The sequence below is a fragment of the Phycodurus eques genome, chromosome 14 (assembly GCF_024500275.1).
Source record: "Phycodurus eques isolate BA_2022a chromosome 14, UOR_Pequ_1.1, whole genome shotgun sequence".
Classification (NCBI taxonomy): Eukaryota; Metazoa; Chordata; class Actinopteri; order Syngnathiformes; family Syngnathidae; genus Phycodurus; species Phycodurus eques.
In genome coordinates this window covers 8,167,912-8,183,417 of record NC_084538.1, presented here as the reverse complement: position 1 = coordinate 8,183,417, position 15,506 = coordinate 8,167,912, and the positions used below count along the sequence as shown (strand labels likewise).

The 15,506-nt window shown below is 41.1% G+C and overlaps 1 protein-coding gene across 1 annotated transcript in view; it reads right to left on the bottom strand.

Moving 5' to 3' along the window:
• Positions 1-870: 870 nt before the first annotated feature.
• Positions 871-15,506, bottom strand: part of luzp1 (leucine zipper protein 1) — a 53,976-nt gene continuing 39,340 nt past the window's right edge. Inside the window, exons 5-8 of the mRNA XM_061696346.1 lie at positions 14,749-15,317; positions 14,511-14,672; positions 6,162-6,365; positions 871-4,942 (exon numbers count right to left, since the gene is read on the bottom strand). Coding sequence (XP_061552330.1) covers positions 6,183-6,365; positions 14,511-14,672; positions 14,749-15,317 — 914 coding nt within the window. The 3' untranslated portion in view covers positions 871-4,942; positions 6,162-6,182. The remainder of the gene's footprint in view (positions 4,943-6,161; positions 6,366-14,510; positions 14,673-14,748; positions 15,318-15,506) is intronic.

The window sequence follows — 15,506 nt, the reverse complement described above, 5'->3', positions numbered from 1 at the left end:
TCCAGTGATTACGACTTTATGACTGTATGTTAGTGATAGATAACTGGGTGTCGCGGCTTACATACAAGTACAGGTTGAAGACACCTACTAACAGAAGGAACAGGAAGGTGTTTACCGAGCAAGCCGTAGTGTCACCTCATTGCATTTTGAAAGCCAAAGAAAAAGCAACGAACAACTGGAGTTGATCCTTCAGTCTCACAAGATTTGATTTGAAGACATATTTCAAATCAATCAGCAAAGTTAAGTCGTAACTGACTTATTTATTTATTTTAAAGTAAAAATTATTTGTATAGATTATTATTATTTTTTTAAATACCAATCTGGAGCTGTAATTAAAGAAATAAACTAGCTTGTTCACCATTCAGTATATTTGTTTAATATTACAATAAGCAAACTGTTCAGCCCACATACGATGTTATTTATTTGAATGAAGCAAATTTTACAACACTTGCACCATTTAGTCTGCAATGGGTTTTATTTGTCGGTTTAATAGAAGTGTTTTTTAAAATGTACATCTTTTTCACATTTGGTAATCCTTCCATCGACCTGTTTTGATCACAATTAAATGAGCTTTGAATACAATTTAAAAAAAAAAAAAAAAAAAAAAAAAGACTCCCCAAAATGATTGAATATACCGCATCTTCATTTAAACTAGTGGATGACTGCTAATGTACACAGCGTGTAATCTACTGTACTTATCAGGGGTTTATCATAAAAAGACTAAATGAGCAACCAGTAGGGGAATAAAAAGAACACCTGCATTGGACTAAAGTGAACCGCTGACTTTCAGCATTCCACAACCAAAAACCTGCCAGCCAAAGCGAAAAGAAAAAGGCATTAAAAAGCACAGATTTGCTCGGAGTCAGCGTGTTACAAATGGGTTGCTTTTTATTTTTTATTAGAATACATATGGTCTGCTGTACAGTTGGCAGCTTACCTACATGCCACAGGAAAGTTAAAACATGCACAATGGATTAATTCTAAAAGGTGGGAGGGGGGGAAAAAAAAAAAAAAAATCATAAGCAGCCTTGTCCTTTCCACACTTTGGCGGCTCATACAAACTCATAAAAGCCTTTTTATTGTGATTACATGTTTATGTCTGCACATGATGTGAATTTACACAAATAATGAAAATGTCACAAAACCTCTGCCCCTCCGTTTGATTGATGGTACGGTTCTAAAATTCTCATTTGTGTGCACGCTTCTTTCTTTGGCAGAACAAACAGCAGAAGACGCACAAACCCTGAATATAACGGCCTAAATGGATGGACACCCCCCCGCCCCCAGACTGTGAAAAATGTACTTAAACAAAACACACACAAAAACTCACCAGGAGTGTATCATAACACAACAAAAAATATATATATATCGTTCTTAAAACCAAGATGGACAAATATATATTCCATTAATAAGGCCCACTTTACAAAATTACAAATTTTTTTTTAAATTTCTTTTTTTTTACCTTAAATAAAATCTATCAGCTTCCAAAATAAGACATCTATTTTTTTCTTCTGTCAAAGAAATAAAATGGAGATCCATCTGGACTACAAACATGACGGAATGATTTTGGCACAGGCGAAGATGGAGGGGGCCCACAACTCATTCCCCATAGGACTCCTCTGGTGGGTCAATGTGGCGTCGTGAAAGCAAAAAAGGAACACAAAGCAGGTTTTGACCAGCAAAAAAAAAAGGGGGTGGGGGGGGCGTATGGTGGTCACGGGGGGGGGGGATAATCCATTGCAGATTTTAAAGTTAAGTGCTGGTTAAGTGCAGATTACTCTACCCAGTAACACCATGACCCGTCTCACAATGGAGGCCGTAGAGGACAACAGGGAGCGTGTAAAAGCCAGTACATTTGAAGTCGACTTTGAAATAAAAAACCTTTGTACATTTGCCAGAAGAGGATTTCTGGGCGAAGCTAAATTACGCACAAACGCTGCGATTGGGCTTTGTTTCTGGATGCTTGTAAGCCAACAAGCGCATAGAAGGGGAAACCTCCAACATGATCTTCCGAAGACAGATTCCCCTAAAACATAACATAGCAGGGACAAGTGCTACCGGGTTGCTATTGAAAGAAATTCTACAGTCTACGATTAAAACGATTCACGTGATGTTCCTGGACGTGGGTTTTACCCAAGAATGGCCAGTTATCAAAAACCTTAAGCATTGTCACAAAGTTTCCAACAGTTGTGATCAAAGTCCATCCTAAACGTAAGGTACTAGGGATGCAAATTTGTCGGTGGGAATTCAGGATGTCACCAGGAGGCTACTCATTTATATAATAAAAAAAAAAAAAACTGGCCCGGTGATGTCATACTTTGGAAAGAAAGACAAAACATTGTTTTTCGAGAATTTTTGGACAACTAATAAAACATGGACGTCAGGCTTTGTCGGGATGGTAACCCAAGCTTTTGGAAGAACGGCAAAGGGAGTTTCGATAACCTCGAAAGGCGTCACGAAACCAACAACTTTCCAGTAGCGGGGATCTTCCTGAGAGAAATTATTTCGCAAAGTGCAACCTAAGGAGGTGTGAGGGATGCTAGTCACAAAGGTGCTACGAACCAAAATCTGGATCTGGTTAGCAAAGCAGGGGGGGGAGGAGACAGTGTGTCACCAGATTGCCATTGAAAGAAATCCTACAAAACGTAAAACTGTAATTCCTGTGAATCCTTGATAACCGTAAAGGACGTTCATGTTTTGAAAACCAGTAGCGGGGCTCTTCCTTAGCCAAATCCCAAACTGACACGAGATGCTAATTTATTGGGCTAAGCAAAACAGGTGGAAATCAGTGTCACCAGGTTGGTCTGAAAAGAAACCCAGCAGTGATGTCACCCTCCAGACCAGACCTAAAATCCGTCAACATCGTCATAGCGGCTTAGCACGATAACGACGTCGCTGACGAAGGCGGACGCCCTCGTCTCCAACGTTCACCTTCGAGAGAGCCGTTTGCCGTTATCCAGTGACGGCTTCTTGGTCTTCGCTTTAAGTGGAAAAGCTTTGCCTCGGAGGAATGTGGGAATGGGATGCGGCGATTGGAAACCCTCGAAAGGAAAACTGCGCTTGGCCAAGAGGGACTAGAGGATCACATCTTGGCGTGTGCACCCATAGATCCCAAATAGATGTCTTAGCGTTTGGATTTTCCTTGATCCAGGAGTCATGAAGGCGCTGCCACACCCTTTCTGACGGAAAAATCCAAAAGGACATTGTGGTCTTTCTTGGTTTTCGAGGAGAACTTTAAAGGGAAGCTTACAAGAAAAAAATAAAAAAAAAAGAAGAAAACTTTTTAAATCCATCAGGGAGGTGGTGTCCCCCTTCAATAAACAAACCTTGGCTCAATTTCTCTACCGTATCCCAATGTCCAGAAGTAATGACAACTTAGCTGATTACAAACCAGAGCAAACCAATTACTGAATAGAATGAAAGACAGTAGTAAACTAAAGCTATTTTGTGTCCAAAGGATGGATTTTGAGAAGTTGGATGATGGTGATTGGTCGTGAGCTGCAAGGATCAAACCTTTCATTTCAAGTCTGTGAGGTTTCTAGTGGATCGTATTTCGATGGCAGCGCCGCTGCTGCTATGTCCAGTGATTGTTCTTTTATCTCACAACAATAATATGGCATGAATGATTCATGCCCTGGCCAAAATGCTGCCTTAAAGCAAATTTTTGTTTGTTGAAGGGGTCATTTCTGGCTGGGAAATTCACTCTTTGCAATGCAATTTTGAGAAAATACACCATTTCTAAAAGGATCCTGCTAACCTCTCAGATTGGTTAGGAATACATCTAGATGTGGGACTTTTTTTTATTTCTAAAAAAAAAAAAAAAGAAAACTTTTGCCACTCGTGTGATTTCCACATCAATTTGTCGCATCAAATTTCACATTAACTCAATATTTGGCCAGCCTATGAATAGAATCCATGTTAAACCGTCCGATTGCGCCCCCATCACCGAGGATGTGCAAAGTACTGTCAGCTGGTAACCCGGGTCTCTCAAACACATGAACGAGGACAGTTCAAAAGAAAATAAAGCACCATGGGAAATTTTTATATGAATAATTAAAAAGAACCATTATTTTCCCCTACATGTTCATTGCATTGGATTGAGGAAGCAGAAAGAACTAAGGAAAAATGATAACACAACAGGAAGCAAATTACTGTGCGCAATCATGACCGAGCACAAAAACGGTCCCAGTGGTTTTACAAAGCAAGGGTTGGGGAACCTATTTTAGGACAAATATGATTAAATATGACAATTATGGCCTAAATGTTAAACCTAAACTGCTTTAGAGCAGTTCCTTTGAGGTCTTCAGAATTGAACGGACCAGATGATATTGTCCCATTTTGTAGGTTGCAGGTTCCCCAACCCTTTGATTAAGAGTGTGTACTTGTGTGTGTGTGTGTGTGTGTGTGTGTGTGAGAGTGTGTGAAGGCATGCTTCCAAACATGCCAAGACAGTCTCGCAGTGAAAATGAGTTTTTGTTTTGTGTTTTTCCCTTCCAGAACTGAGTAATTTGCTTCCTGTTTTTGGGTCACACTGAAAGTCGGCATCCTTTGTCAAGTATCGGCACGACGCGGCACTTTGCTGTGAGATGACGTGACGGGACTGATACGGCCCTCGCAGGAGCCTCTTCTTTGTCGAGACTATAAGGTAACTTTATAATACATCCAAACAAGCAGAAGAGGATTCGTGCGGCGGCGAGGTCCTCCCCTTCCACGATGGTCCGGGCAGGAGAGGAATAGGAGATGTTTACATCTCAATGTGCATTCAAGGTTACAGTTAACTTTCTTTCCTTTTTTTTTTTACATTTTTTTATTTTATTACCATTATTATACATTTTTATTTTTTTTTATTTTTTTTTTTTACCATGGCTGTGATCGTTTTCTTGCTTGTTCTAGAAGCTGCAGTGTGCTGGAGATGGTGGTGCATGAATCCTACTCTGGCCATCTGTTGGAAAAATTAAGATGGGGAAGTTAGAAAAAAACAAATGAACAGAAAAAACATTTTGGATGTCATTTTCCCTTTATTTTTGTGTGACCCTCTAAAGTTGAACATGATTCATTCAGGGAAGCCGGTTGACTTCCAAGTAGTTCTAATTTCAAATTTGTTTTCCCACGTGGGAAATAATGTGATGTGAATTAATCCAACTGTTGCCATTTGTTCATCGGGAATTTCAATAATGATCTTGGGTGTGTTTTAATGATCCAAAAGTGTCAGAAGCAAAAACAAAAACCTCAAGAAACATTAAAATCTCATCGTTCATTCCATGACTAACCATTTCCTTGCAAATATGTGAAATACAGAGAACCCCCCCCCCCCCCCCCCCCGCATATTTGTGGTTCAGCATTCGCAAATTCATCCATTTCTAGATTTATGGTTGAAACTTATCTTGTTATTTACTGTGTTGCCTCACACCCAAAAAACAATTTTGTTCTGCGTTTGTGGTTTTTTTGGACAATGAATAATAGCACTGTACTTTATAAAAACAGAGTAATAACAATTCAAAAGTTTTCATATGTTTTTCTTCAATTCATTGTGCTGCTCCTTCACATATGCTCGCCTCGGCCACCGGGCGCAGTAGAATTCAGTCATGCAGACACAAAGGAAGAAGAATAGCTTCACAACTACTGTAAGTGACTCCGTGAGATGTTGTAATATTAGTCAGTTGTCACAGACTATAAAGAATATGCCTGAGTATTATTATGCTGTCTGTCTACGTGCTGCTTCACCGTTTGTGTTCAAATATCCGTTGCTGAAAAGGTTCTAAAACTGCTACTATTGATGCTAAACGTTAGCATGTCAATGGCGTTTTTCCGTTGTATGTTAGCATTAAGCTAGCGGGCTGTTTCTTTCGGCAGTTGTTTGGTTGCACGAAATGCACAACGTGTAATTGTCTTTGTTTTTGTTGTTGTTGAACTTGACAGTAAACTTCAAGGGGAGTAGCCACAAACCGCTTGACGCCTCTTTTCTGATTAATTGCTCACTATTTGCCACAGCGTTGCTGATTGTCAAGTGCGTTGAACTGAGTTCACTGCCACCATACAGCGCTTGTAAGTTTGTCAATGTCATGTCAATTGTCTCCCTCCTTTTCTATTGTTCTGCATGTGGCCCTCAGCGGTGTGAACTGTTTGGACATCACTTCTGTGTGAAGATGTGTTCTTTTTACCTGCCCTCCCTCTACGTTGCGCTAATGATGTTCAGCCTGGCGATGGCTCCACACCCGGCTCCCCGCGCCGCTCTTTCCCGACGCTTGACCCCGACTGGACCACTGCTCCCCTCTGGATGACATCCCCGTCGTCTTGGCGGTCCGATCGTACGAGCTTGTGGCAGAGAGGTGCTGTCTCCACAAGACGTTGTCGGCGTTGGCACCCTGGGAATGGAAATATAAATCAAACAATCACCATCGTTATAAGGCTGAAAACCGTGAAAATCCAAAAGTAATCCAGTATATGCGTAACCTATTTCCGCATTCGGAAAGACGGGTAAAAGCACTTCCGAGTCGCTCAGGTAAAGGGGACTGTTTCAAAGCACCCGTAGGAACTTTAAATATCTACATTATCTTTTTAAAACACAAGATCTCACCACATAGCCACCAAAGATGACGACACTATGTTTAGGCTTCGTTCGAGTTTACATGAATCATATCATATTTATATAAATACATGATATACAGGTATTTGACCTTTGTCCAAAGACACCAGCAATAAAGAAAACAAAAGTTTAGCAAGTTCGACTTCAAACAACCATGCCATCGATTCTAGTTATACTCGTTAGCATAGCATACACAGAAAGTCAGCTGTCCCGTTTTCTGCATCGTTCACGTGATGTTCCACATGGAGCGGATTTAAGGCCGCACAAAAAAGGTTTGTAATTGCCTAAGGATGCCACAAGATGGGAGCAAATTCCCTTTTTAAAACAAAACAAAAAAAAATCAGTCAAATCTATTAAATGAGGCTCCCCCTCAGTTCAACATAGCTGCTTCACACCAAGATGCCACCAGATGGCGCCAAAGCAGTATTTCTATATTAGACATGGCTTTAAAATGAGTGCTAAAAACAGCGATACTGCGTGTTTTTCAACGAAAAACGGATAGGTTCCCCCCCCCCCAAATCAGGGTAATTTATTTATTTTTTGCGTGTCAACCCATGAATATGCGTTGGTTCACTGTCTAAGCCTTTTAAATAACCTTTTGAAGAATCAAATTTAAGACCCCTTCACTAAATATTACCACCAGGAGTGGGTGATAAGTGCTCAAGCTTATAGTACAATACAGTATTTTACATTTTTATGAAATGTTGTTTATTGTGTCTATGGCATTTAAAAGACCTTTGCATTGCGGTTTAAGTGTGAATTTTACAGCTATTTATGGCCTTCATTTTGAACAGCTGTACAAGTAACACTTATTATTCATATAAAAAAAGTAGTACAAAAAATGATTTAAAAAATAGGTGAGCCGCTGGGAAGACGGTTTACCATGGTACTGACACATCACAGGATGTACAGTGTGCAATTATACTGTAGTTCACACAAATGTGTAAGAGAAAGAAGACACGGTTTGACCTCGAAGTGTTTTTCATCCAAATATTTACTGTAATCTCATGATTAAGGATGGTCAATACCACTTTTTTTCAGACCGATACCAGTGCGAGTATTCACTCTTATCAAGTACCGATACCACTAGTACTTTTGATATATAAAACTTCAATCAACACAATGACAATTGTAAATGAAGTCCATTGTTTCTTTCTGACACATATGATGATTTGCTGCAGTGTTGTGGCAACTATTGGCGAGCATGACCCAGTTACTTTTGCCTTAAGTATCGGTGGCTTGTATCTGCAGACTGCAGGGCATTTTGAATTTCATACAAATTCAAGTTGCAGTCATAGGAACACAACTCTTTCATAAAAGTGAAGGCGAAACCGATTTGTGCTGCAGACGTGTCATACTGAGTGGAAAAACAAGTTAACCACAATGTTGAAAAAACAAACAAAGCAGTCACCATTAAGTTTGATAACAAGCAATAATTTGTGGGGGAGAGGGACCCAAACGTGCGGGGAATAGTGCAAAATGTTTTTTAATAAATAACGGATGCCCCTCTCTCAAAATTTTAATAATTTTCTATATTAGAAGTTTAAAAACTGTACATATTTCGCAAACTTGTATACCGAAACAGTTCAATATCATTTCACACTCATCCTACATTACCCTAAAAAAATAAAAGGCTAACAGAGGATTTTATTTAAAAGGTCATGCAAATGCAACAAAAAAAGCCAAAGAAAAAGTAAAACGTGCAGACGCATCTCTGAGGTCTCAGGCGACATTATGCGTGACAGTGCTTTAAAGGCTAATTATTATAATATTTTTTTTGGTGACTTTAAAAGCCATATTTTTTGTTGGAAGTCCTATTTCAGGGGAATTTGATGTGAGAGGTTCCACTGCAGACATTTTCTTGGGAGTGTAGTTTCTCTATTCTGTGGGGATGCAATACTTGCAAGCTTGTACGAAAAAGTTCAGCCTTGTGGAAACAACCCCTCAACCCCCCCCCCCCCCCCCCCCCCCCCAAAAGAAAAAAAGAAAAACATGCCTCAAAGCTAAGAGATTAGTGGCTACAAGGACACATTCACAACCTCAGTGACCGCGTCGCAAAGTGAGACCTTTACAGTCATTTCCAGCACTGTAATTATATTTGGTGGGCCGGAGTTGTTGGCTCGGGAGGTACGTTTTAATTGGCATTTGGGCTAATTGGCTTCGATTAGAGCCCCGCTGGACTGCTTTCGCTGCATCTCGAAGAACAACAGGCAGGAAATAAGTCACCCGTCAAGCCTGCAGAGTGGGCGTGCCGGTTGCGGTCACTTCCTGCTTCGAGTCGACCGGGGGGAGGAAACATTAGGGTGGCAATATTCTCCTTCTATGGTCAGCAAGCTGTGAGCCAAGGTGGCTTCACACTGTTTCCTACTGCCTGCAACAAGCTCTTTCACAGTTCTGTTCGGAATAATAAGCTGTGTGTTTAAAATGTCAATCCTTAAAATAGAAAGGGAAGAAAAAGGAACATTAGGCTGTTAAAAAGTTGTAGGGTCTGGATTTGCTACTATAAATGCAAACCTTTACTGTATAAAATGAAAAATGCTCGGAAGATTTTGCTTCCCTGTAAATCACGGAACTAAAGTGGGTTACACAAATACCAATTTTTAATATTTTCACTGCTTTTTAAAATGCGAAAGACCCCACTTATGAAGGGGGAAAAAAATGGCATGTGATTACACTGCATGATGACCAACACAGCACACGACGATATCTTATCTGCCAACAGAACAGGAAAATTCCACATGGTAAGATATCTTAAAAGAAGTAAACATAGCTAGCCACAAGAACTCCCACAAATGTCTTAAAACAAGTGTATTTATACTACCTACACCATTAGGCTAAACTTTCTGACAACCAGTAATAAAATCTCAATAACAAGTTAGAACAGCTTATTTTTAAGGAATAAAAAAAAGGCTTGAAGCAAGTCAAGTTATCTTACACAAAAACTGCCTGGTAAGAGGAAATCTCCTAACAGACAAAGAACAAGAATAGTTTGCCTTGATTTGAGATATTTGGTCTTGGTTTTTGCAGTGTGAAAACGGCTTCACATCTGTCTTGCATGGAGTCAAACAATTTCTGCCACCCTGGCACTCCAATGAACAAGATTTTTCTCAGTAGAGCTCGGCGAGAAGCATACTTTCCTTACTTTACAATAAAATGTCACATCGTCCAAAAGAAATGTTCTTTCAGTTCAGGCGAAAGTAAAGTACGTTGCCGAGTGTGAGAACATGTCCACGTGTGGCTTTGAGTCAATATTTGGGTAAGAGGAATGTCAGCCCGCTATAAATGCTGTCAATGCGTCCCGGCAGAGTAAAGCCACTGAGAAGGTCTGGCGTCATCAAACATAGCGGCTCCTGTTCTTGTGTATGAATGCTACGAAACGCCAAATTTAAGCAGGAAATTGCGTCTGGCAACAAAGAAAACACTAAAGTCAGTCTGGCTTATTAAGCATGAATTTGACAGACTGCTCTAAATCAGGGTTTCCCAAACTGAGGGTCGAGACCTAAAATGTGTTTTATTGGGTCAAATGTAAAATACTGTAGGCTATTTGAAGCAGGCACCCTATTTCTTGTAGTAGTCGTAGTGGTTTATCTCAAGTGTATTGATCTTCAGGCAACACAATATTTTTAAGTACATTTTGGTCCTGGGGAGTCACGCTAACCTTCACACGATGTTGCGGGTAGCCACAGACTCACAAAACTGGATGGTTGTGAGATAATGCGGGTGGGGGGCAAATGTGACTGGCCACGATTGCTGTGGATGTCCAGCGAGAAGTTTAATTTGTCAAAAAAGACAGTTTTAACGCAACAAACTCAGCAACCCCATTCCAACACAGCCTGTTACTGTGATAGACTGTGAGAAACCCCCCCCCCCCCGGCTAAAATCCCATTATGCACTACGTTTCGGGCAAACTGGGCTGCCGTGGCCGCCAGGAACATAGTGTAGCCTAAGCGATTTTGGGAAACCCTGATCTAGATGAATGTACAGAGGCATTCAAGGGTGTATACTTAAAATGTACAGCTCGTAACTGTCACGTAATCTGCGTTGCGTGCAGATATAAGAAAGAAGCGTCTGCAGAACCAATTACGTCGCCACTTTTTCTTGCATGCAATTTAGACGAATGACTTTGGCTTGCCAAGCCAAACTATTAAATCACCTCTTCCAATACACTATGTTTTAGAATTCAGGTGACATGTTTCGGAAAATTGATAATCACGCTTGATTGTCCGAATGAAAGTTTATAAAGTAGCGAACTTGAATCTATTTTTGCGGTCCGGCCCGCCATCGGTCTGCTACTCAAGTCGTATTCTAGACATACAGTAGAGCTCACCTCTGGTTTTAGACTCAACACGAGATCTTTTTGGTGTCTTTCTCATTAGCTGTAATGACATATGTTCATGAAAGCGTGATGAGGTTTCCTGATGCCTAAGTGAGCTCATGTACCATTAGAAGTGGAGCAATGGCTAAAGAGAGCGCTGAAGTGCAGATGTTTGTGAATGTCTCGGGCTCCATTAAATTGGCTATTCTAGCAAAAATACTAAAATAAGCATAAACAGTATAATTTGAATGTCACTCAGTAGAGTCAGGTGTCATATTTCTGTTTGTTTGTTCATCTGTTTGTTAGTTAGCAGGTGACTTCCAGGTTCATGGAGGATGACAAAGACAGGTTGTATGAAGAGTATGGGTTCTTCCTTACGGCTATTATTATTCCCATCTCTAGAACGAGTAGAGAAAGGAAGTGACCCAAGACTTTTGCAGTGCTGAATTTGTCCTGTAAATATAACTAGTTCTGCTTATTGAATTTCTTATTTCTATGAGACAAGCTGAAAGTCTGCAGTCTTCAGAGCCATATAAACTTGGGTTTAAAGTTAAAGGAATGCCAACACCACAAAGTATTTTTAAAATAGGAACTCAAGTGAGGCTGTGATATTTTTACAAGCACTCCGTCATAAACCATGGTATTATGCTAGTGGCAGTTCTGAATACAAAGCTGACATGGCAACATTATTACTTGTTATGGGCATAATAATGAATTATTGATTGTTACGATCTGTTTACAGAAGAACAATAATGACGTCAGCAATGCCAAAATAAGCTGCATCCGCACAGACCAGAGGTTAAAAAAAAAGAAAAAAAGTTTCCCCAATAATCAATGATTGTTGTGGTCAGGCTGGCTGCAGGCCACTCAGAGCAATGGGGTGTCGTCTCCTCCTTAATGACAATTGATTTGTTGGATACATCTGGTCTACAGCAAGCTGACATCTGCAATTTTCGTATCTCTTGGTTCTCAACTAAAGAATAAATGTACAGACTTGTCTTCAGTCTAGAACAATAGAATTGCACTGATTTAGACCAACTTATTGTGCACCAATCAAGCCAGTTTAGGACGCATTCATGGCGTCTACATGCACGCTCATAATAAATTCAAGCCTCCACTGTCAACCTTTGACACTGCAATCACACACTAATCCCCCACCTCCCACTGTCGTGACTGCAGCTGTATTTATCCAAACCTCTTGGGAATGAACACTGTACAGACCACGGAATATTTGCTGGCAATCCAAGCCAAACATTATTTGCCGCAATGAAAGAAATGCAGAGAAGACCAACGATGACCACCATTTGAACCGTGTTTTTCTTGCAGTCTGGTCAATTTGTGTCGCTAACCGCTGCTATCCAAATGAAGTGGCCACTTTTGTTGCTTCAAAAATCAAGATGAACAAGGTTCCATCAGGGCTGCGAATCAAGCAAATGGGTTTAGGAAATTCCCCAAATGCACTACTGACTAAACACTGAATGGAGGAGGCAGGCAGTACATCGGGTCATTGTTGAATGACCACATCTGAGCTGCAGGACGGGGTGGTGGGGTGGCGGGGGTGTTTTTGAAAACCTATCTAGTGGAAGGATGACTGATATTAGACAGGGTCAAAAAGAGGAGACGAACTGAAAGAGAAAACATTGGCTCAAGGCTCTTACGATGTGTCTGTCAGCGTCCAACTAATGAAAGAGTTGCGGTCAAGGCCATTTAGTGACGATGATGTGGACCCAACCATGACAGAATTCCACAAATAGAAGAGTCAATTCCACAATGTTCCTTCCAAGGTTTAAATAGCCAATTATACGGAGGTGGGCGTTACGCTTCCTATCACTCTATACTGGTCCTTGACTTCATTAAGCAATTGAGAGGGGAGAAGTCCCTTTGACAATTAGTTTAGTCATCTGGCAGGAGAAGACAGAGCTGAGCTGAGTTTCCAGTACCGTGGTCTTGCGGTTTGGGCTCATTTATGCTCAGTACATACAGCATAGACATCACTGCTTGTCCTGCAATTAATTTGCTCTGTATATACATTTCCCCCGCAAATACGAAGTAGTTACGTTACGTCAGTTACGTTTTTGACAACCAAAGGTATTAACAATGTTCATATTAAGAAGAAGGCAAAGCGTAGCAGCCGGTTGTGGTGGTCTGTGAGCCTGTAAACCCTTCAAGGCAGGAACCTCTTTGAATCGCAACACTGCCCCCACGGTTTCTGGTGGTCCTGCTATGTTGAGCTTCCAGAAGACTGACAGAAATTCAAAGGCAACTTATGCATTGTGAGGACGGAAGGCCCCATGAATAACTGTATCTAACGTAATACAAAACTCTGCCTTTAGGTGATTTGCAAAAAATGTTTGTTTAGCATGTTTTGTATAGACTGACATACAACCAACCTGATGTCTTGACCTCATCTCAACCTCTGCTGTACCACTTTACCATGTGACAAAGGATTGTTCACTTAAGTACTGTCTTTTATGGAGAAACATTTTTTAAAATGAGTTTTGAAGATCTACTGCAACTAACCAACAACTAGCCAGTATTTCAACAGTACACACCCCTGTCATGGTATGCAATCCAAAGGTTCTAGGTACTTCTTGAGGACCTATGGATAACGAAGTAATGCCTCGTGTAAACAGACTTTCTCTCAAGTTGAACTTCATCTGAGTTGGGATTCACTATCTATGATTGGCACCATAGTTTCATCATGATGCAATTTTAAACCAAAACACCATAATTGGGTAGGCGCCTGACTTTTTGGGGTTTGGAAAGTGTTGTTTTGAATGAATGGAGGTTCAGTGAGAGGTTTTATCATTGACCTCTGCATTTCCACATGGGCCTGGCTGCCGGGGTGAGTAATCCTGTTCGGAGGCCAGTTCCCTGCCATGCACAATGTGCAAATGTGTGAAATGTTTGTTCGCTGAAAGATTTGAATGTAGCGTTTCCTCAGTTACAATCAGTCTACAGTGTCTGTGATACTACAACATCCAAAAATGGATAATCCTCCTCTTCAATCAAATATATGTACAAATTGGACCAAGTCTGATGTGTGGTTCTCTTCCAGAGTACTGTATATTTATGTTTGCTTGATATTAATTTGGGCAAGGAAACACAAGGTTCTTTCCCAGCCCAGCCTACTACTTTATCAATCTGACACAATGACATGTTATTACAGCCACGGAGCCTGCTCGATAAGCAGTTGCTATAGCCATTAGGTAATATATTATATACAAATAGACATCTGCACTCTTCACCTCTGGACAAATTCACCATACAAACTTAAATAGGCACTCAAACTAGATGCAATAGTTGGCAGAGGGAAGTATGCATGCAAGACCACAAATACAAAAAAAGAGAGGAATTTCTATGCCACACATCTTGCAGGTGGCGCATATAAATACAGGAAAACTATTTTCTTCTCTTTGAGGTTTTTCAAGCTCTCTTTTCCACTTGTTAATAGCTTGTTCATTTCCACACTCTGTGACTTTTTTGTCCTACCCTTTTGGAAAATGGTGGAAACTAGAGCAAAATGTACAGTTTTTTTAAAATCTAAGACATTGGCTCCACCAGTATTTTTTAGCAGCATATTGTAGAAGCTAGAGTCATCAGTTGTACCTGTGGTCGTTGCGAGTACGAGCGGCTCCAGGACTGAGAGGTGACAGGTGCGTGAGGCACGGTCCTTCCCAGGGCTCCTAGTTCATGGGAGGGAGACTTGGCGCTTCCACCACGATGGAGCGCCGATTCCTCAGCTTCTTTGTCAATGGTCCGTATGTACATCTGCAACAACACAAAGGAATCATGCAACACCAACTACCAGCTTGTCTGAAATGTTGTCATTTATAAATTGTCTTACATCTGCAGGGGATGGCTTGGCTAACTTTGCAGTGGAAACAATCCCGCCAGTTCTTGGTCCGTGGCTCACAGAGTCCTCAGAGTCAACAGTTGTTGCGAGATAAGCCCTCCATGTTGTTGCTGTTTCTGCCTCATCCTCAGAACCCATTCCACCCGCTCTTCGTCTACCCTTATCATCAGAGGCAATGTCTTTGTTCTTCCAGGTGCTTCTCACAGTTACATTCTTCATGTCTACTAAATGCTCTTCCAGGGAGTGCTGCCTCTGACTTTGGTTTTGACAGCTGGTGAAGGTGGTGGTGCTACTGGAGCTTTCGAAGGCCGAATCCATGTCGCTGAGGTCAGGAGAGTTTGTGTCTGGAGACCGGCGGCTAAAGTTGCTTCGTTGGTAGGCCGTGTGCCTCAAGGCCGTCTCCACTCTGGAGGTGCTGTGGAGCCTGGACTTGAACGAGGAATCATTCTGGTTATCTGATCCAGATTCCTGGTCCTGGCTTGGCCGCATCGTTATCTCGCTCTTGGGGATGGAGATTTCATAAGGGATTGAGATGCTGCCATGGTGTTCGCTACTAGGGCCTGTCCAATGAAAGAAGCGTAAATAAATGAGACATCTAAGCACATATTAGCAACATGACAAGATTTGCCACGTCACGTTGTTAGTCATCGGAGGAAATACATTTTCCCCATAGATATTAACTTAAATGTAAATCTATTCCAGTCCTCCCCAAAAAACACCACTTTTTTCTATGTTTTTAAACAAGTGGC